This window comes from Mytilus galloprovincialis, chromosome 10 (assembly GCF_965363235.1).
Source record: "Mytilus galloprovincialis chromosome 10, xbMytGall1.hap1.1, whole genome shotgun sequence".
Classification (NCBI taxonomy): Eukaryota; Metazoa; Mollusca; class Bivalvia; order Mytilida; family Mytilidae; genus Mytilus; species Mytilus galloprovincialis.
The window spans coordinates 34029943-34052509 of record NC_134847.1 but is presented as its reverse complement, the minus strand read 5'-3'; the positions used below and the strand labels follow the sequence as shown (position 1 = coordinate 34052509).

At 33.5% G+C, this 22567-nt stretch overlaps 1 protein-coding gene across 5 annotated transcripts in view; it reads right to left on the bottom strand.

Moving 5' to 3' along the window:
• LOC143047438 (uncharacterized) overlaps positions 1 to 22567 on the bottom strand; it is a 134252-nt gene that overhangs the window by 81452 nt on the left and 30233 nt on the right. For all 5 annotated transcript variants that reach the window (XM_076220501.1, XM_076220497.1, XM_076220499.1 and 2 more), the window contains 8 exons: positions 20199 to 20354; positions 19643 to 19824; positions 16828 to 16865; positions 11162 to 11316; positions 10109 to 10209; positions 6742 to 6782; positions 1183 to 1265; positions 325 to 426 (listed from right to left, as the gene is read on the bottom strand). In XM_076220501.1, the coding sequence (XP_076076616.1) occupies positions 325 to 426; positions 1183 to 1265; positions 6742 to 6782; positions 10109 to 10209; positions 11162 to 11316; positions 16828 to 16865; positions 19643 to 19824; positions 20199 to 20354 (858 nt within the window). The remainder of the gene's footprint in view (positions 1 to 324; positions 427 to 1182; positions 1266 to 6741; positions 6783 to 10108; positions 10210 to 11161; positions 11317 to 16827; positions 16866 to 19642; positions 19825 to 20198; positions 20355 to 22567) is intronic.

Genomic DNA, 22567 nt, shown 5'->3' with positions numbered 1-22567 from the left:
TGGGGTCAAACCTCTAATTTGGCATTAAAATTAGAAAGACCATATAATAGGGCACATGTGTACTAAGTTTTAAGTTGATTGGACTTCAACTTCATCAAAAACAACCTTGACCAAAAACTTTAACCTGAAGTGAGATGAATGGGCGAACAGATGAACGAACAGACAGACAGATGTACAGACCAGAAAACAAAATGCACCTTTACTATCGTAGGCGGGGCATAAAAAAGTTAAATCACAAAAAACACTGAAAAAATTCAAAACTGAAAGTCCCTAATCAAATATTTCAAACTAATAACAATCAATTGGTAATATAAAGCCACCTACACTGATTTCATCCTGACATTCATTCTCTATATCTTTTTGTACTATTCTCCATATCTCCTTTAAATCCATTTGTCTGGAAAGTTTATTGGAATACAGATTTTCCTGTAATATAAGATATACAGTAAGCAAATTGTTTTGTCATATGGGAGGGAAACAATTCACTGAAACATAAAAAACATGATTTTTCCCTATACATTTTGATTTACAGTGGCAATAAGGCTGCATATGGTACAAACAACATTAAAATGCAAAATACATCATAAATAAGCTTCAATTTTTTTTTTTATTCAAAAAACACAAAAGTTCAAAATAAAATAAATCCCTTCCAATTAAGGAACTTCGCTTGTCATGTTTTGGATTTTTTGTCAGATTTTCGGAATCCTCTGGTTTTATCCATTTTAATGCCTTAAATTGCCCATTGACCCCATTTTTCCTTTTATAATTTTTTTACATGTATAATGATAAGCCATCTGTAAAAGTCTTATAAAATTTCAATTATTTTTTAATAGTTTCTGAGATCTTAAACTTGTCAATGATAAAGCTATGAAAAGTCAAGAGAAACATTTTCCCGCCAAAATTTCAATGGCTAATATCTCGAAAACAAGCACATTGACCTATACGTTTTTTTGCTCTTTTTGGTTCCTTTATTAATCCCCTATCAATATATACAAGTGTTTTGAAAAGTTATTTATTTTGAAACTGAGAAGCAAACTCCCTTAAGTTTTCCTGTTTTTTTTTCTGTTTTATTTTAGAACAATCTGGTTCCTTATGAAAATGAGGACATAAAAATAGGGAAAAGTATTTTAATGTCTATATCCTGTATTTTAACCTATTTAATAAACCATTTTTTACACTAACCTCTAATTCATAGGATCGTAGCTTTTCTATTTCCACATCTTTTTCGCTCTTCCTCATATCATCCTGTAGACAGTTTATTTGACCTATCAGAAAACATAATAAATATTAGTGATCAATTTACATTAATGTAAACTATTAATGAAACAAGAATGTGTCCCCAGTACACGAATGCCCCACTCGCACTATCATTTTCTATAATTCAGTTGACCGTGAAATTGGGGTAAACCCTCTTAATTTGGCATTAAAATTAAAAGATCGTATAATAGGGAACATGCATACTAAGTTTGAAGTCGATTGGACTTCAACTTCATCAAAAACTACCTTGACCAAAAACTTTAACCTGAAGCGGGACAGACAGACGGACGAACGGATGGACGAACGGACGCACAGACCAGAAAACATAATGCCCCTCTACTATCGTAGGTGGGGCATAAAGACAAAAGGCCTGCCTCAACCAAACTATTTCCAGTTAAAATTTCCATTTGAGTAAATATTCATTCCCATTTGAAGGGTATCAAAAGCAGCATTTTACGTTTTCGCAGTTTGGCACTACGTTTCTGCATTTGTATAGTACTCTTTTCTGCATTGTTTTTACATTGATTTAGTTAAAGCTTATTTATGTTTCCGCATTTTAATGTTTAATGTATGACTCTTCCATTTGCCAGGTAAACATGATGCCCCCTGCTCAACAAAGCGGAGGTAGAAGTAGGATAAGTCTTTATGATTAAAATGAAACCATCAACTTAAAATTATAATAAACTATAATCACAGAGATATGTCTCGCCTTTTTATAATTTTGATATGTTGGAATCAAAATAGTAATACTTTAACATCTTAAACAAGTTATGTAAATATTGAGTAACATGGCTCAACAATCTCCATGTAAACGAGATGTGCCAATGCTAATACAACTGCATACCAAATACCATTGACTTATTATAAGTCGTTCCCCAACCTAAATACAAACATTAACTTGTAAACTATGAAAAAGTTTCAAAGTCAATGAACCATGAAGAGGGGGTGGGGCTAAATAATCTCCATGGAAACAATACTTGCAGATGCCAATAAATATGCATACCAAATATCATTGACTTAACATTAGCAGTTCATCTTAAACTGAACTTATCACAAACTAATACATGTAAACTAAGATAAGTTTCAAAGTCATTAGACTGTGACTGAGGGGCGAGGCCAAATATTCTTCATGGAAATGAGATGTGCCAATGCTTATACAACTGAATACCAATTAACATTGGCCTTCCACTAATGGTTCCCCTTTAAATGACCTAACCACAAACTAAGACAAATAACTTTGAAAAAATTTCGAAGTCAATAGACCATGACTGAAGGGGCAGGGCCAAATAATCTCCATGGAAATCAGATGTGCCAATGCTTATACAACTGCATACCAAATATCACTGACCTACCACTTGTGGTTCCACATAAACTGACCTAATCACAAACTAATACATGTAAACTAAGATAAGTTTCAAAGTCATTAGACTGTGACTGAGGGGCGAGGCCAAATATTCTTCATGGAAATGAGATGTGCCAATGCTTATACAACTGAATACCAATTAACATTGGCCTTCCACTAATGGTTCCCCTTTAAATGACCTAACCACAAACTAAGACTGATAACTTTGAAAAAATTTCGAAGTCAATAGACCATGACTGAAGGGGCAGGGCCAAATAATCTCCATGGAAATCAGATGTGCCAATGCTTATACAACTGCATACCAAATATCACTGACCTACCACTTGTGGTTCCACATAAACTGACCTAATCACAAACTAATACATGTAAAACAAGAAGTAATTGTAACAGGATGCTGTTACGAAGTCTCCCAAACAAAGCTCCCATAACTCGCCATTTATATGGTCCCATGTTCATTTGATTTGATTTTTTGTCCAATACAAGAATATATATGGCTTACGGGTGGGGATCTCCACCATTTACAAGTATTCAAACAGGAGGGGGTGGTGGTAACCCCCAGAGACTTTTCCTACATTTCATTTGATTTGTTTTATTGTCCCACACAAGAATATATGTGGTTTAGGGGTGGGGATATTGACCGTTTACAAGTTTTCAAACAAGAGGGGGTGGGGTGACCCCCTCTGGACTTCCCTTTTATGTCATTTCATTTGTTTTATTGTCCCCTACAAGAATAAATATGGTTTAGGGGTGGGGATCTGGACCATTTACAAGATAATAGCACATTCTCAAATTGAACGGGGTGGGGGCAACCCCCAGGAACTTCCCTTTAATTTCATTTGATTAGCTTTATTGTCCCATACAAGTATATATATATGGTTTAGGGGTGGGGATGTTGACCGTTTACAAGTTTTCAAACAAGTGGGGGTGGGGTGACTCCCTCGGGACTTCCCTTTTATTTCATTTCATTTGTTTTATTGTCCCCTACAAGAATATATATGGTTTAGGGGTGGGGATCTGGACCGTTTACAAGATAATTGTACATTCTCAAATTGAACGGGGTGGGGGTGACCCCCAGGAACTTCCATTTAACTTCATTTGATTAGTTTTATTGTCCCATACAAGAATAGATATGGTTTAGGGGTGGGGATGTTGACCGTTTACAAGTTTTCAAACAAGAGGGGGTGGGGTGAGCCCCATAGGGACATCACTTTTATTTCATTTCATTTGTTTCATTGTCCCCTACAAGAATATATATGGTTTAGGGGTGGGGATCTGGACTGTTTACAAGATAATAGCAGATTCTCAAATTGAACGGGGTGGGGATGACCCCCAGGACTTCCCTTTAATTTCATTTGATTTGTTTTATCGTCCCATTCAAGAATATATATGGTTTAGGGGTGGGGATCTGGACCGTTTACAAGATAATAGTACATTCTCAAATTGAACGGGGTGGGGGTGACCCCCAGGAACTTCCATTGAACTTCATTTGATTAGTTTTATTGTCCCATACAAGAATAGATATGGTTTAGGGGTGGGGATGTTGACCGTTTACAAGTTTTCAAACAAGAGGGGGTGGGGTGAGCCCCTAGGGACATCACTTTTATTTCATTTCATTTGTTTTATTGTCCCCTACAAGAATATATATGGTTTAGGGGTGGGGATCTGGACTGTTTACAAGATAATTGTACATTCTCAAATTGAACGGGGTGGGGGTGACCCCCAGGAACTTCCATTTAACTTCATTTGATTAGTTTTATTGTCCCATACAAGAATAGATATGGTTTAGGGGTGGGGATGTTGACCGTTTACAAGTTTTCAAACAAGATGGGGTGGGGTGAGCCCCATAGGGACATCACTTTTATTTCATTTCATTTGTTTCATTGTCCCTACAAGAATACATATGGTTTAGGGGTGGGGATCTGGACTGTTTACAAGATAATAGCACATTCTCAAATTGAACGGGGTGGGGATGACCCCCGGGACTTCCCTTTAATTTCATTTGATTTGTTTTATCGTCCCATTCAAGAATATATATGGTTTAGGGGTGGGGATCTGGACCGTTTACAAGATAATAGTACATTCTCAAATTGAACGGGGTGGGGGTGACCCCCAGGAACTTCCATTGAACTTCATTTGATTAGTTTTATTGTCCCATACAAGAATAGATATGGTTTAGGGGTGGGGATGTTGACCGTTTACAAGTTTTCAAACAAGAAGGGGTGGGGTGAGCCCCTAGGGACATCACTTTTATTTCATTTCATTTGTTTTATTGTCCCCTACAAGAATATATATGGTTAAGGGGTGGGGATCTGGACTGTTTACAAGATAATAGCACATTCTCAAATTGAACGGGGTGGGGATGACCCTCGGGGACTTCCCTTTAATTTCATTTGATTTGTTTTATCGTCCCATTCAAGAATATATATGGTTTAGGAGTTGGGATCTGGACTGTTTACAAGATAAAAGCATATTCTCAAATTGAAGGGGGTGGGGATGACCCCCGGGGACTTCCCTTTAATTTCATTTGATTTGTTTTATCGTCCCATTCAAGAATATATATGGTTTAGGGGTGGGGATCTGGACCGTTTATAAGATACAAGCATATTCTCAGATTGAAGGGGGTGGGGATGACCCCCCAGGGACTCCCCCTATATTTCATGTGACTTGTTTTATTGTCCTATAATCATTTCTGAAGACTGCATGTATCTATCACTTACAGTTTTCAAGTTATATTCATTTGAAAATTTTAGAAAATAAAATCCCATAGGGTTCTATAGTAAACCCCTCCCTCCTTTCTACCCCCCAAAATACCCCTTAATAGACCCCAATGCACAAACGAAACATTGATGGCTCAACTAGACATGTTAGTCTAACATATTGTAAAATCCTAAGTAAATCTGACTAGCCGTTTAGGAGAACCGCTGCGGACAAGTTCATTTTTAAAGTGGCGGAAGAAGAAGAAGAAGAAGAAGAAGAAGAAGAAGAAGAAGAAGAAGAAGAAGAAGAAGAAGAAGAAGAAGAAGAAGAAGAAGAAGAAGAAGAAGAAGAAGAAGAAGAAGAAGAAGAAGAAGAAGAAGAAGAGGAAGAAGAATAATAAAAATAATAAGAACTGACCAAAAACAATAAGTCTCCAAACTTTGTTTGGGAGACTTAATAAGCAAAAGTTTCAAAGTCAAAGACCATGACTGAAGGGGCAGGGTCAAATAATCTCCATGGAAATGAGATGTGCCAATGCTTATTCAACTGCATACCAAATATAATTGACCCAACACTTGTGGTTCACCATAAAGTAGACCTAATTACAAACTAATACACCGTTGACGCCATAGCCGACGCCAACGCCAGAAACAGCATACCTAAGTCTTGCTTTTTGACTCCGTCAAGGTGAGACAACAATCAAACATGGTCATATATCAATTAAAAGATAATGTTCAACACTCGTAATCTCTTCTCTACCATACTAGACACACTGTTCGGAAACGCATTCAATTCGTTTTCGGTCATTTTTACGAACTGGTGCTATTGCTGATAAAGACCGAAAAAAGGGTCTTATATATCATTATAACCATTTTTCTACAGGTGAGATACAGGTTAAAATGCCGAAAGGTGGTATCTATTTATTTCGGAAAAGTAATGCACATAAATGCGGAAACGTGAAATTGGTTTTTTGCTAAAAATGCGGAAACGTAATACGCCCATCAAAAGTAATAAAACTTACAAGTTTGAAACTATAAACCTTATTAAAGAACCACATTAAGAAAGATCGGGGACACAGAACTGTATTATAGTTGCTAACATTCACGTCATTTGGTCTCAGGTGGATAAATGTCTCATTGGCAATCATACAACATCTCCTTACTTTATATTCACTCAGTAATGAACTGGAAAAAGCAATTTTTTTTAGATGTGCTCATATTTTTGGATAATCCATGAAAAAGGTTATTTTTTTCACAATCAGGAAATTTTCTCTACCACGTAAAAATACAAAATACACAAGGCTTAAAATGTATTTTTTTCAAAAAATATTCTCAGTGAATCTTGAATCAGTAAAGTGGAAATTCCAAATCAGTAACCAAGTATAAGGCAAACTCATTTATCAGATGTCAGGAAAAAATACAAACCTTCAGATTTGGCACATTTATCAAACAACTCCATGTTAGTTCTGAAAGACAAAAATACAAGCTTTAATAATACAGTATAGCAATTTTAACTGATAATATATAACTGGTTTAAGGATGTACTTGGGTCACAGTTTGGGAATTTGTGTCTGAAAGTCTGAGTAAGCCAATTACTGCCATTTTTTAAAATTCAAATATCTCGAAAAGGAGCTATATAACATATCAATAATTTTTAGATTATTTTGTTCAATGTTTGCTTTTTTTTAAATTTGAAATTTTAAAAAGTACATCCTTAACTGAAATTTGAGTATGTATGCATTACTAGAAAAATAACTTTTTTAAATATCACCTTAAAATTATGTCAGTGCTTAACAAAATACATGAAAAATAAAAAAAAATATATAAATAGTAGTATATTCAAAATATGTACTGCACACAAGTGAGCCAAAAAAATTTAACAACTGTTGGCTAGATGATTGTTTTTACCACTAAACTGTATTATGGCTGAAGTGTAGAAAAAAATCATCATTTAAAATATTTAAAAAAAAAAAAAAATAATATATAGATACACTTATAAGAAAATATAAACACTTACTGGTGTTTTTGCTTTGTCACATTGAAACTTTGTTTTGAGGTACATCCACCCATTATATATAAATTTTCAAAATAGTATTAAATTCTAAATACAGGAAACAAAGTCCACATTTGTCATAGAAAAATACAACAATGTCGCTACAATACTTTGAAGGACTTAAAAATAAGGATCGAACTGCTCATATCACAATTTGACACAGAGAATGACAAGTAATGTTAAAAAATGGTGATAAATCAATCCTAGCCTTCTTCTAATTGCCATAGGAATAAAAATCTTGGTATAAGAATAGGATTATTGATATAGACTTGATCTATGTCGAGTAACTTTCTATGAAAAAAAAAGACCAATTCTCCACAGACGAATTCTGTTTGAAATTGTGAGATGAAATGCAATAAAATGTTTGCTGATCAGGAGATATATTGACAAATTTGTTCCATTTAACCATATTAATGTTGCTTTCCAGAATGGTGCTACTATTCATAACACTTATAAGGAGAATATTCCTTAAGAACTGTTCAATCATGAAATTACAGAAGCTTTAGGAGTCTTTGTGGTTTTAGTATTAGCAATAAAAAGATTAAAGTGATGACTACAATGAGGACTGTTAATATAAAAAAGAAGATGTGGTATGATTGCCAATGAGACAACTCTCCACAAGGGGCCAAATGACACAGAAATTAACAACCGTAGGTCACTGTATGGCCTTCAACAAAGAGCAAAACCTTAACTGCATAGTCAGTTATAAAAGGCCCTGAAATGACAATGAAAAACAAGAAAACAAGAAAACTAATGACCTTATTTACAAACAAGAATGTGTCCAAAGTACACGGATGCCCCACTCGCACTTTCATTTTCTATGTTAAGTGGACCGTGAAATTGGGGTGAAAAGTCTCATTTGGCTTTAAAATTAGAATTATTATATCATAAGCAACATGTGTACTAAGTTTCAAGTTGATTGGACTTCAGCTTCATCAAAAACTACCTTGACCAAAAACTTTAACCTGAAGTGGGACAGACGGACGGACGAACAGACAAACGAATGAACAAATGTACAGACAGATGCACAGACCAGAAAACATAATGCCCCTCTACTATTGTAGGTTGGGCATAAAAATGAGCGAAAAACAAATATGCAACACATAAACAAACGACAACCACTGAATTAAAGGTTCCTGACTTGGGACAGGCACATATACATACAGAATGTGGCGGGGTTAAACATGTTAGTAAGACTACTGACAATTTATATCAACTGCTGGGAAAGATAAAAGGTACAAAATTTTCTGCTGTAGTGACCTTGACCTTAAAATCAATAAAGATCTTGTTCACCTTAAAGTCCATTATCAAACAAAGAAAGAAAAAAAAACATGATTTACATCTCAAAAGATAATGTTTTGAAACCAAACTTTTCACAAATTTCAGTCTTTTAGATGTTCTGCGACCTTGATCTTTGACCTGCAGAAAAAAAAATCAATAACTTTAAGGGTTTCTTTCTTCCCAAGGGGCATGTCCAGAATTGTAAGAACGTAAAGCATAACCATATGTGCTGTTGCAACTAACTATATGACATCGCGTATCTATGTAGAATATTGTAACTATGTTTATGCTTATGTTTTGAATAGAATATTGAACTGTATGGTAGTATTTTCATCAGAATCAACCTAGCCTTATCACAACGTGAAGTACCATAAACAACTTATAACCAAACTGGGCATTTCTAAAAAAAAATTGGTTTGCAGGTGACATCTTTTGAACCATATGTCAGTCTTCCCAGAAATAGTACTTATTCCAAATTGATGAAAATGGTAAATATTTCAACAGAATATTCTTAAATATATGCAGCTTCTTCTTCAACTCTAAACACCCAATAAAAATAAAGTAAGTAAAAAATATATTTGTTTACCTGATTTCCATAATTATTTCACACATCAGCCATGAATTAAGTGATATAATATACAGATACAGGAAACAAATCTACCACCGAGTTCTATATGCAGCTACGATCAATAATTATTGATACACTAGCTACGTACAGTCCCAGCAATGTAAAAAGATTCAATTTACTTTCAATTAGCCATTATAGGAAAGGACAAGTTGATAGTTATAATTTCCTAGCCTTATATTATTCAAATTTTGCTCTATTAGAGGATTTTGTACAGTTTTACAAAAGAAAATAAAGTAGAAAATCAAAATAAACTTATTTAGTTAACAGATAAAGTGGAGGTATTTAGAATTTCTATATGTAAACTTTTATCGTATGACCTTTGTTCCATATGATGGTAATTTAAACTATTCAAATTCCTGATAATGGGGGAAATCTTACTTTTTTCTGACAAAAATTCAATCATTTCTATAATATTAATCAGCTATCTAATAATTTGGGTTTCAGGACACCACCAGTACAATACAAGAATGTGTCCATAGTACACAGATGCCCCACTAGCACTATCATTTTCTATGTTCAGTGGAACGTCAAAACTCTAATTTGGAATTAAAATTATAAAAATCATAGTACATGTATAGGGAACATTTTTACTAAGTTTCTGGTTGATACGACTTCAACTTCATCAAAAACTACCTTGACCAAAAACTTTAACCTAAAGCCAGACAGACGGACGGATAGACAAACAAACTAATCCAGAGACCAGGAAACATAATGCCAATAAAAGGGGCAAAAAAAGTATCATCACAGACTGCAGAACATCAATTTTTTACTTACATGATTTACAACTCATATTACTTGAAAATGTGCCTTTATTAAACAGAATCACTAACCTCTTTAAGGCATTGATCTCTTCTTTCAGTTTCTCTGTTTTATCCAGGCCCAAGGTCTGCAAACTTTCAAGCTTTAGAATGGTCTTACTTTTCTCTTCTAGCTATAATAAAGTATTCAATATAAGGACAGGAATCATCCAATCTAAAGATCAAGATATACTGGTCAATTGCTTTTTGGTTTCTTAACACAATTAGTTTTCAGATGAGAGTCTGTTTGCAATTTCTGATATAAGACATTTGGATTTAGCATCAAAGGACTGAAATCAAGTGAAATTTTTTTAATTATTCACAAATGCTAGTAAATAATTCTTTAGATATTTTAAGACCATAGCTCAAATAATGGCCGGTCAACTCAACAGGCCTGTAAATTTTAATGCGACAATTCACTTTACAGGTCTTTGCAAAATCTTATTACAAATATCTTCTAATTCAGAATATTTAATAGAGGGTAGGAATGCCCTTTACCATGATTCATCAGGTCTGAAATAATTATCTTACTGTTGTTTTGTTAAAGAATTAATGTAATTCATCAAAATCTGTCTATTTTTTATCGTCTAAAAGAAAATCAACATGTTATCTTCATTCACCAAACATTACTGTTAATGTTATTTGGCAAGAATGTACCGCCACTACGACCCTCTTAATAGTGACATGGTTTACTATGATAAAATTGAGAATGGAAATGGGGAATGTGTCAAAGAGAGAACAACCCGACCATAGAACAGACAACAGCCGAAGGTCACCAATAGGTTTTCAATGCAGGGAGAAATTCCCGCACCCGGAGGCGTCCTTCAGCAGGCCCCTTATAAATAAATATATATACTAGTTCAGTGATAATGAACGCCATACTAAACTCCAAATTGTACACAAGGAACTAAAATTAAAAATAATACAAGACTAACAAAGGTTAGAGGCTCCTGACTTGGGACAGGCGCAAAAATGCGGGGGGTTTAAACATGTTTATGAGATCTCAACCCTCCCCTATACCTCTAGCCAATGTAGAAAAGTAAACACATAACAATACGCACATTATAACTGTAATAAAATGTTTACCTCTTTCTTTAAGCGTTTAACCAGATTTTTCTCCTCGTCCAAATTATCCCTGAGTATAAGTAGTCTTCTATCAACAACATTCTGTAGGTCCCGATCACATTCAACCAACATGCTTCTAGAATCATGCTGCACTCTTCTCAACATAGCATTCTCATCTAGATAAATAACATGCACTATTTCTTATATCTATATCATACTCTTTAGTGTTAGTTTTTAACTGAAACGAGGTGACTTTTTTCATTAAATATCTTATGATGAAAACTGATTGCAAGTTTAACCGAAATATGTTCAAACAAGAAATCATTTGAAGCTGGAATAATTTTGAATCCTGCAAAATTGATAAAAAAAAAATATGATGAAAACTAACCTATTTAAGGAGGTTAAGCCATGCATGATTGGACAAGGAGGGTACAATAGTTCATACTTAAAAATTAGTGAAAGTAACCTTAATCATTCATTTCTTATCAATTTTAAGAATTAAAAATTATTCCAGATTCAAATCATTCCTTGCTATTCATGACTTGCACAAATTGTTACTTGTAAAAAAATTTTGGTAAAAGAGCCACTATTTAGTTTATTAGCTTTATAAATATAGTGTTAGTTCATATATCTGTAAATCAAACAAAATGCTAAAAAGATTTAAAAAAGAAGATATTAAAAGTAGTTATTTTAATACTTTGGTTAATGAATTATCAATAGTGTTTAGTACAAAAAAATATAATGGTTTAGCTGACTGCATGATAGTTAATTTGAATTAATGTTTTTATTATATTTATCCCATATAAAATCAAGCTAATATAATTTCATGCTTTTATCACATGTAAAAATCAGCTAAAATATCTAATGCTGTTATGACATGTAGAAATCAAACTTAACACAAAGTATAATCAAACAAGCAGAAAGAACCAAACAGTCACTAATCACCTAGCTACTTAAGAAGAAAGGGGGAGAGCAGGATGAGCAGGATGAGATGTCATCCCAAATTCCTAGAAAAGATGAATACCTTCTTCCTCAAAAGAAAAACATTTTGTTTCCTGTTCCCATTAATTTAAGTTAATCATTAATTACCAAGTCCCAATAAGTGTAAATCCCTAAATCCTGCTAACATAAAGACAGAATGACTGATGAAAGAAAGAAGGATGGTCATGGACTTAATGTCCCTCTTGCCTAAGGGGCAAAAAGAACCCAACTCCAAACCCGACACTGACCAAAACTATCTTTATATTTTTATATCATACAAGAGTGCACACACTGAAATGTCTCGCTTCTTGACTTATCATTGATATTATGTTGATAGTCCTAAATATAAAGCTTTATTACAACTGTCACATAAACTTAACATTAACCAAGAAAACTAAACATTGACCAATGAACCATGAAAAAGAGGTCAAGGTCAATTGAACCATGTCAGGCAGACATGTACAGCTAACTATTCTTCCATACAACAAATATAGTGTACCGATTGCTTATAGTTTAAGAAAAACAGACCAAAACACAAAAACTTCACACTGAGCAGTGAACCATGAAAATGAGTTCAAGGTCAAATAAAACCTGTGCGACTGACATATAGATCAGGACTTTGCAAGGTACGCATAAACCAAATATAGTTATCCTATTACTTATATAAAGAGAGAATTTAACACAACCAAAAATTACAACTTTTCTTTCAAGTAGTCACTGAACCATGAAAATGAGGTCAAGGACATTTAACATGTGACTGACGGAAACTTCATAACATGAGGCATCTATATACAAAGTATGAAGCACCCAGGTCCTTCACCTTCTGAAATATAAAGCTTTTAAGAAGTAAGCTAATACTGCCGCCGGAACACTATCCCTATGTCAAGCTTTTTGCGACAAAAGTTGCAGGCTAGACAAAAATTACTTTGAAATTGACAGTGACATACCAATGCATATAATGTATTATCTTGATGTATGCTGTTCAGTGTCTTTCAGTTCTTACCACAATGTTAAGATGTCATTGAATCCACAAACATACTACTAGATAAAGTCTATTATAAAAGTTCTGGTCATTAATAGATACATGATGGATGTCTCTTTTTATTATACAAATGTAATACCAATATTACAACTTTTTTAGCTTTTATAAAGATAATCATTCATTAAAATCATATCATGTCAACATATTTCCTGTGCTATCATTACTTAAAGATTTACAAAAATCAATTGCTAATTTAACAATGATTTTGTGTCTCTATATAATTGTCAATAGAGACTTGAGAAAAATCAGATATTTATATTGACAAGATTATCAACTTATCAAAAGTGAAATTTCTCACCTCCTTTTCTGATGATAATAAAACTTATTTAAAAAGTTTTTATCACTTATATACAGCCTATGTGTGATGATGCAGCTTAAGGCAAACATCAAGAACTCAACATTTTGAAGGGACATTAATCAACTCATTAATGTTCACCGTATTGACCAAAACTCTCAAATTTGATTTATATAACATATTTTATGAATTTTCAGACAAAATATAGGATATTGTTATTTTCCATAGGGTTAACGTTTGTAAAGGAAACAATGGCAAAAAAATAAGCGAAAGTAAATGTCTTCCAAAAAGAATTTTCCAAAATTTTCAATACATTTAGCCAAGTAGTTTCAGAGAAAAATAGTTTGGAAAACTGGTTATTCAGAATCCATGATTGCCTATGGTGTTAGTTTAGTTTAAACATATTTAATTATAGTGGATTGGGAAACAAGTTTTGCAACTTATATTAACCCTTTCCACTTTGCAGGTGCGAGTGCTGCCTTGTAGCGGCATTAGCCTGCTCTTTTTCGAAATCTACAAGGGTGTCTTTAACGTGCAAGAGATATGGCTCTCTCTTAACACAGGTCAGCCATTTATCCTCCCCCTCCAACGGACTATCATCGTTTCCTCAAGACCATACTCGCAAATGGTGTCAAGGGAGCGCCGAAAATTCAGTCCCTGAAATTTTCATCCCAGACGGGAATCGAACCAGGAACCTTTGTGTTAGTAGTCCGATGCACTAACCACTACACCACGGCGGCTCGCCTATGGTGGTCATGTTTTTCATCAGATTTGACAACCTTCAACAAATTGTTCATTAACAGTTTTATTGAAATTGTCCACTGCATGTCTTTACAGTAAAGAACACTTTAATATTATCCTTCATTCAAACAATTCTTATATTTTAGCATTGCACAAATGAAGGACTGTTGCTTAACTTCCAGAGGAAATCAAATGCATATTCAGGACATGAACATATTATTTTGTATAGTGTGTTCTTGTGTTGTGCCGTTGCGCCACTGTACTAGGTTAGGGGAAGAGTTTGCTGCCATCTAACATGTTCATCCCTGCCACAATCTGTATGTGCCTGTCCCAAGTCAGGAGCCTATAACTCAGTTTGTCATTTGTTGTTGTATATATTTGTTTTTGTTTATCATTTTGTACATTAATCAGTACATTGATATAATATTAGAACAATTGTTTTGACATATAGTTCCTATAGTTCCTATAGTTACTAACATCAACATCATTTGGTCTCTTGTGGATGATAAATTGATTGATTGTAAGGGTTTAATGTCACTTTCTACACTCTATGCTATAACCTGACAGCCTGGTTTTATTGCTAGAGAAAACCAGAATGTCATAAATCTAGAAATATTGATAATACCAGTCAATGAAGGTTGGAGTAAAAAAAAAACACCTTGCCAAGACTTCCAAAGAGCAGGGTTTGAATCAACAACTCCAATGTTGACAGGCTAGTGATCCTTCAAGATGAACTACTTACAATCAGTAACCATGGTACCCAAGTAATCAAATTTTGTGCAGTAACAATACTTTTATAGTTCAAAAATGTTGATATAAAAATCTATGGCTTTCAATAATAAGTATCATTTTATATTCTTCAAGTGTTCTAAAGTTTTGATTGATTGACTATTGTTTTAACGCCACTTTCAGAGCGCTATTGGCTATTTTGAGGCAGTCTTTTTTAATGGTGGAGGGAGCCAGAGAGCAGCAGACCTTCTGAGAAAAACTTGCTTTCTCTGTAACCAGACACAACTTTCAGTAACAGATAGACAGACAGATTTCTATATACCCACTTAACTTAGTTTGGGCGGGAGTATAATTATTCATCTGACTCAGAGCAGTTAGGGCTTAGCTCTTACTTCTAAATGTTGTATGCTAAGAGGAATAGCAGTAAATACCAATTTTAAAGTCTGTGGTTGACCTCGTGCAAACTCCAAACCAATAAGGGGGATTTCTAATTGAACTCCCAGATATTGATATCAGTATCTATTACTCTCTGAAAAGATGCTAGTATATTACGCAGGTTTCAATCAAACATTTCTCTAACAATTTACACTGCATAAATTTGGGGGATTTAAGTTTCCTTTATTTTGAACTTGCAACGTAAAAAGAAATCTGTACTAGTTAAGAGCTCTGCTATTCATCAATAATGAAGAGTATAAAAAAAACTTGCAAAGGGGCAGAACTCTATTTAATCAACAGAACAGAATGCCCTGCTGATATGCCCAATTTAATATTAGGATCTTACAATGCAGAGATATTATTAGTTACATAGTGTGCTAGTGACCTAAAACATTATATATGGGGTCAGTAAATTCCATATGGGGTGAGAGCGTCACAAGCACACTATGTAACGAATTTATCTTACCGACTATCTTAACGTGTAAAATTTAGACTTGTAATCTATCAAAATGAGCAAGCCAGTCTTCAATACTGTTAGCATTAAGAAACTAATTCCATTGATCCTACAAGAACAATGGCCAACAATAACAACTTGTTAGGTTTAAATGTCTTTAATGAACTTATTTCAATCTTGGTCATCAATTTCTTCGTCTGTTGAAACCTTTTAAGATTTTTTTCTCAGTTCCTTTTTGTTTTTATAAAGGGATGTAACACCACTACTAACCGTGTATGAAATAAGCCCCGCCTCCCTACTACCTAATATGGAATATAAAGGGACGTAACTCTACTACTAACCGTGTATGAAATAAGCCACGCTTCCCTACTAACCTAATATCAAATATACACAGTCTTCACGCGGACGCTTTTAACCAATCATATTCCTAGAACTGTATAGGAGGTAAGATAAATGAATATACATGAAGAACATTATAGAAAAAGTTGCATCCATAGATTGCAAAAAGCATAGTAAAAGAAATTTGTAGATGCAAAGAGGCATAACTCTGGAAATTGTCAAATGGATCAGGGCACTATGATGGACATTCATTCCAATGTAAGAATTTAAATTGTAGAAATTTAAAAAAACATCTGAAGAGGCATGTATGAGAAATTGTGTTTGTAAAATTTTCAAAAGGGGCATAACTGAGTTTATGGGAATCAAAAGTTTGTTTGGACAAACAGGCATATTTCTATAAACCCCCAACGTTGTTTGCAAGGTTCAACATCCTTAATGATCATATGTAAATGTCTGAGAAAAACAACAGAAATGTCACACAAGATATTACATTTATGCAACTTGCATATCTTTATATGTTTAAGAACTAGAATGCAAAAAGCTATTTACAACAAAACATCTATGAACAAAAGAACTAGCAATACACATGGCACATGAATTAAAAGCTGCAAAGTATGTAAAAAGAAAAAGTAAAACAATTTATTTCACAGATATGTTTTGAATTTCAGTACCTCTTATTTTCTTCATGCTCTTACTCAAATGGTTCACTCTGAAAAAAGAAGAAAATTTTATAACAATACATGTAATATCTAAATATGTGCTATATTTAAAAACTAGATGTGTCAAAGCGACACGAATGGTCCTGTCCCAAAAAGTTGAAAAATCTGCAATTTCAATATAAACACATGTGGACACAAACATGATGGTAGTCTCACATATCAAAAATCAGCTCAAAATCTGGAGGCGTATAGAAAAAAAATCTGTATAACTGTGATTTTCAATAATTTATCAAAGTCCAAAGCCCGTAAATTTAGCAAAAATTAGCGGAGCGGAACAAAACTTAAACTTGACCTGTCACTCAACATGGTTAACTTACATACCAAAAATCAGCCCAATATCTGAAGGCCTTTAGAAAAAAAATCTGTATAACTGTGACTTTCAACAATTTCTCAAAGTCCAAAGCCTGTAATTTCGGCAAAAATTAGTGGAGCGGAATGAAACTTTAACTTGATCTGTAACTCATCATTGTTAACTCACATACCAAAAATCAGCCCAATTTCTGAAGGCGTTAAGAAAAAAATTTGTATAACTGTGATTTTCAACAATTTCTCAAAGTCCAAAGCCCGTAATTTCAGCAAAAATTAGTGGAGCGGAATGAAACTTAAACTTGATCTGTAACTCATCATGGTTAACTCACATACCAAAAATCAGCCCAATATATGAAGGCGTTTAGAAAAAAACTCTGTATAATGGTTTGTTGTGGAATGTCTGAATGACGGAATTTCGGAATTACGGAATTACGGAATTTCGAACAAGGGTAAAACTATATGGCACTGACAACTTTGTTGCGGGGCCATAAAAATATTGATTAAAATCATTTGACACAAAACCAGATTTATTTAATATAACTCCAACAACACGGTGACCTATAATGACTTTCATGCCAATATGTTAACATGGAAGTGACAAAAAAATATAATTTTTGCAATTACATTCCATTAAAGCATTTCTAACTTACATTTCTATATCATTATAAATATTGATTAACCATTCAATGACAAGAATAGGACTAGACGACAGGTAAACTGACAGGTCAAAAATAATAATACCCTATAGAACATTGTTCCTTGGGGCATAATCTAAAATTAAGCGCCGGTCAAAATGCAATAAAATAAAAGAACCTTAGTGAGCGCGCTCACATACCCCACGTCCCCACATTGTCATTGGAGAAATTAAATAAGTGTAAGAAAAAAAAAATTGTAGAAGAAAAAAAATTTCCTGTAAATATGCACATCTACATAGTATGTCCTTATTATCTACAAAATTTCATAAAATTCTGTTGTGTGGTTTCAGAGAAGTTGAGATGACAAACTGTTGCAGAAGTACATTGAAGCAAATAAGTTCAAAGGGGCGTAACTCTTGGAAAAAAAATTGAATCGTAATTTCCTGTCGATATGCACATCTACGTAGTATGTCCTTATTATCTTAAAAAGGTTTCATGAAATTCTGTTTTGTAGTTTCAGAGGAGTTGTGATGACAAACTGTTGCAGTAGTACATTAAAGTAAATAAGTTCAAAGGGGCGTAACTCCTAGAAAAAAAATTGAATCGTAATTTCCTGTCGATATGCACATCTAAGTAGTATGTCCTTATTATGTACAAAGTTTTATAAAATTCTGTTGTGTAGTTTTAGAGGAGTTGAGATGACAAACTGTTGCAGAAGTACATTGAAGCAAATAGGTTCCAAGGCGCGTAACTCCTAGAAAAAAAATCAATCTTAATTTCCTGTCGATATGCACATCTACGTAGTATGTCCTTATTATCTACAAAGTTTCATGAAATTCTGTTGTGTGGTTTCAGAGGAGTTGAGATGACAAACCGTTGAAGTAGTACCTTAAAGCGAATAAGTTCAAATGGGTGCAACTCCTAGAAAAAAAAATTGAATCGTAATTTTCTGTCGATATGCACAACCAGTGTTCTCCCCAGGCCGTTTAAGCGCTGCAGTATTCAGCGCTATCCAATCAAATTTCAGCACTTTTGTACAATTCCGATCATGTGGACGACTGGTTGAATTGTCTATGAGATCGTTTATTCACCTGACAAAGTCAAAAATCGGAGGGGCCAGTTCAATAAATGAACAAAATGGCGACATTTGCAAATCTTTTACTGTCAATAAATCTTTCTTTCTTGAGTTTTTTGCTTTGAAAAGATGCAGAAACTTCATGAAAGGTATGGATAGTTCTAAAAAGTTCCTTTCTAAATTAATAAAGGAACGTTTTACCCCTTCTCTGACAACCGTGGTCTCAACCATTTATCGAACCATCTACGATTATTTCATTATTTTTTCGAGTTTACAACTGACATGTTTAGTCTGTATTGCTTTAAGAAAAGCATTCCGGCTGTCCAGGGATTCATTACAAGCCCGTATTTTACGATTACTTCTCATTAAATTGCTCTTTTCAAAATCGAATAGAGAATAAAGCAAAACGAAAATATTGCGTAAATATATATAAGATATCGATATTTGTCATCCAATTGTCAATCTATATTAATTAAATATGGTTTTAAAATTAATGTAAACAGAAGATGGCTTGGATAAGAAATAGCATTCTAAAAAATTCTAATTTATCTAAAAAGGTTTCGTGAAATTCTGTTGTGTGGTTTGAGAGGAGTTGCGATGACAAGAAACAGGACTGACGGACAGACTGACGGTACGACAGACAGACGGACGGACATGTCAAAAACATTATACCATTCGCAACCCGTTGCGTGGGGTATAATTAAACATACAGCAACCATTACACCTTCATTAAATTGACTACATGTACCTTTTATCAACAGTATCTTTAGCAATTGCTAATGATGCCATTTGTTCTGTCATTTCAGTGAGTTCTTTCTGTAAACTGGAATGTAAGCTTTCCTTCGATGTTTGATTTTCTTCATTATCCTGTCTAAAGTAGCTGTCAATCTCCGCCAAAAGTTCTGATTGTTTATGTTTAAATTTCTCGGTCTGCAAATATAAAACAGAAACATCAGCAGGGCCAAATTATATGAAAACTACAAAATCTGGAAGAAGAACTCATAATTTCATAAATCCACTTCCTTTATCATTAAGTTTAAATGAAAAATATGATAACATCAACATTATGTTAAATTACTTCTGAATCCTGTCTTTTGTTTAAAAAACTCATACAATGCAATAAATTCCACACAAAAATACCCACCCAAAATTTAACAAAATGATTTGCCTTGTGCTTCATTCAATGGTAAGCAAAAAACTGAATAATTATTCTTCTTGTGTGTATTCGAAAATTTCGAAAATTTATGTTTAACTCCGTGGACAAATAATAATGAAAACTTTCGTCCTAAATGTAAAATACTTACAAAGCTGGATATATCTGCAGCTAACTGATTATCTGTATCATCTTCAGGATTACAATCTTTATCTTCTTCATCAAAGACAGGAAGTAAGTCCATTCTGTACTCCATGTGATATTCCTTAGGACACAATGGTGAAGGCAAATGTTTATCTGACCCTAACTGCAAAAAAAAAAAATCATGCACATCATTTACTTATAGATAAAATATGTTGAACTAAGAGCTATTGATCACAAATAATGACCCCGATCAAAGTATTAGGTAAACAGGAAGATGAGAAGAAAATGAATGTGAAAAAAAATTTGTCTTAGTAAGTAGTTCTTGAGAAAAATGCATCAAAAATTTCATTCAAGACCATGATATGTAGGAAAATATACCATAAACAACAAGAATGTGTCCAAAGTACACGGATGCTCCACTCACACTATCATTTCATGTTCAATGGACCATGAAATTGGGTAAACAAGTGAAACTACTGCTCACTGATGATACCCCCGCCGCAAGTGGATAGTATTAATAGTGTAAAAATATGCAAGTGTTCGGTTAACAGGAAGTTATCGAGTGATGACTCCGAAAACGCATCACACGGTATAGCTGACTTATATAAACCTTGAAACCAAGTTTCAGAAATCCTTGTATTGTAGTTCCTGAGAAAATTGTGACGAAAATTTTCAACTTGGCTATCATGTGTAAAATCATACAAGTGTTCGGTAAACAGGAAGTTGTCAAGTGATGAATCTGGAAACGCATCACACTGTATAGCTGACTTATATAAAGTTTCAGAAATCCTTGTATTGTAGTTCCTAAGAAAATTGTGACGAAAATTTTCAACTTGGCTATCATGTGTAAAATCATACAAGTGTTCGGTTAACAGGAAGTGGTCAAGTGATGAATCTGAACACGCATCACACGGTATAGCTGACTTATATAAAGTTTCAGAAATCCTTGTATTGTAGTTCCTAAGAAAATTGTGACGAAAATTTTCAACTTGGCTATCATGTGTAAAATCATACAAGTGTTCGGTTAACAGGAAGTGGTCAAGTGATGAATCTGAAAACGCATCACACGGTATAGCTGACTTATATAAACCACACAGTATAGCTGACTTATATAAACCCTGTAACTAAATTTCAGAAATCCTTGTATTGTACTGCAGTGTTCTCCCCAGAAATTTTGGATAGCATCACATTTTGCGTAAAAAAAAATAACTGTATTTTTTTTAATGTCATTTGTCGCGTCGCGTTGATGCTCTATTTCCTTTATATGTTTTAGTTTATATTGTTCAATTCATAACTGAGAATACAATTAAACTATAACAACAAAAACAGCTGTTTCAGTTTATGTTTTCTTTATTCATTTATAGTTACAGAATTATTTTTTTCCTCTTGTGCCAAATAAAAATAAATATGTGCTTTCAGTTACCCAACACATAAGTCAAATGAATGAATGGTTCATTATAGTGCAACCTGTATATATACAAAACTAAATATCTATTACACAAAATTAACTATTTTTTTATATTATATTAAGTAAAGATAAAGGAGCAAAAGTAGCAAAAAAAATATCAATTTAAAAACTTTTTTTAATCATATTTATGAAATTCATTGTTTCAATGAATTAGTCCCTGTTGTTTCTTATCTTTACATCAAAATGATATGTATTTCTAACAAAGTTATCTAACAAATAGTCTATTAATGCGTAGTTTTCTCTATTGGTATATTTTTTCTGTCTACTGTCCGTCTGTTGTCATTATCGTGAAAATGCGGATTTTGTCATATCTGCTCCGGTTCCGATCCGTAGTTTACACAATAATGTGCAATGGTGGCCGTAGAAAAATTTAAGAAAATGAGTCCGAGAATAAACATTGTTTGACAAGAGATTGTGAATGAATAAGACGCTTTTAATGCATTAAATGCATTAAACATAAACTTAAGCCAATTATGATCACTTTTTAAAGAAGTATAAAACTTATTTTTGCTCAAAACCAAAATTCTCGCTCTCGTATTACCGGAAGAGAAAGAAAGTATTTTTTGGAGAGTTGCACAAATAAACGAGGTTTAAAAAAAAATCGTTTTAATCTTTGAAGTTTCGTTATACAAAACATAGATTTTGAATTGTTTTTGTGATTGCATTTTTCATGTCGAAATTGGTGATTGCAGACACGTGGTATTAGTCATGAAACGAGTGTCAGCTTGGGATATTCGCATCCAAACAGTTATCACCCTGATGGCAATTAAAACCTGGCTATTTAATCTCTTAATTGCCTTTAATGTCCGACTTAAAGGGATTACAATTAAAGGTGATATAATTTTTATGATCATAATCGATAATAGATGAAAGTTCAAAATTGAGGACAAGTAAAATTGCATCTTCAA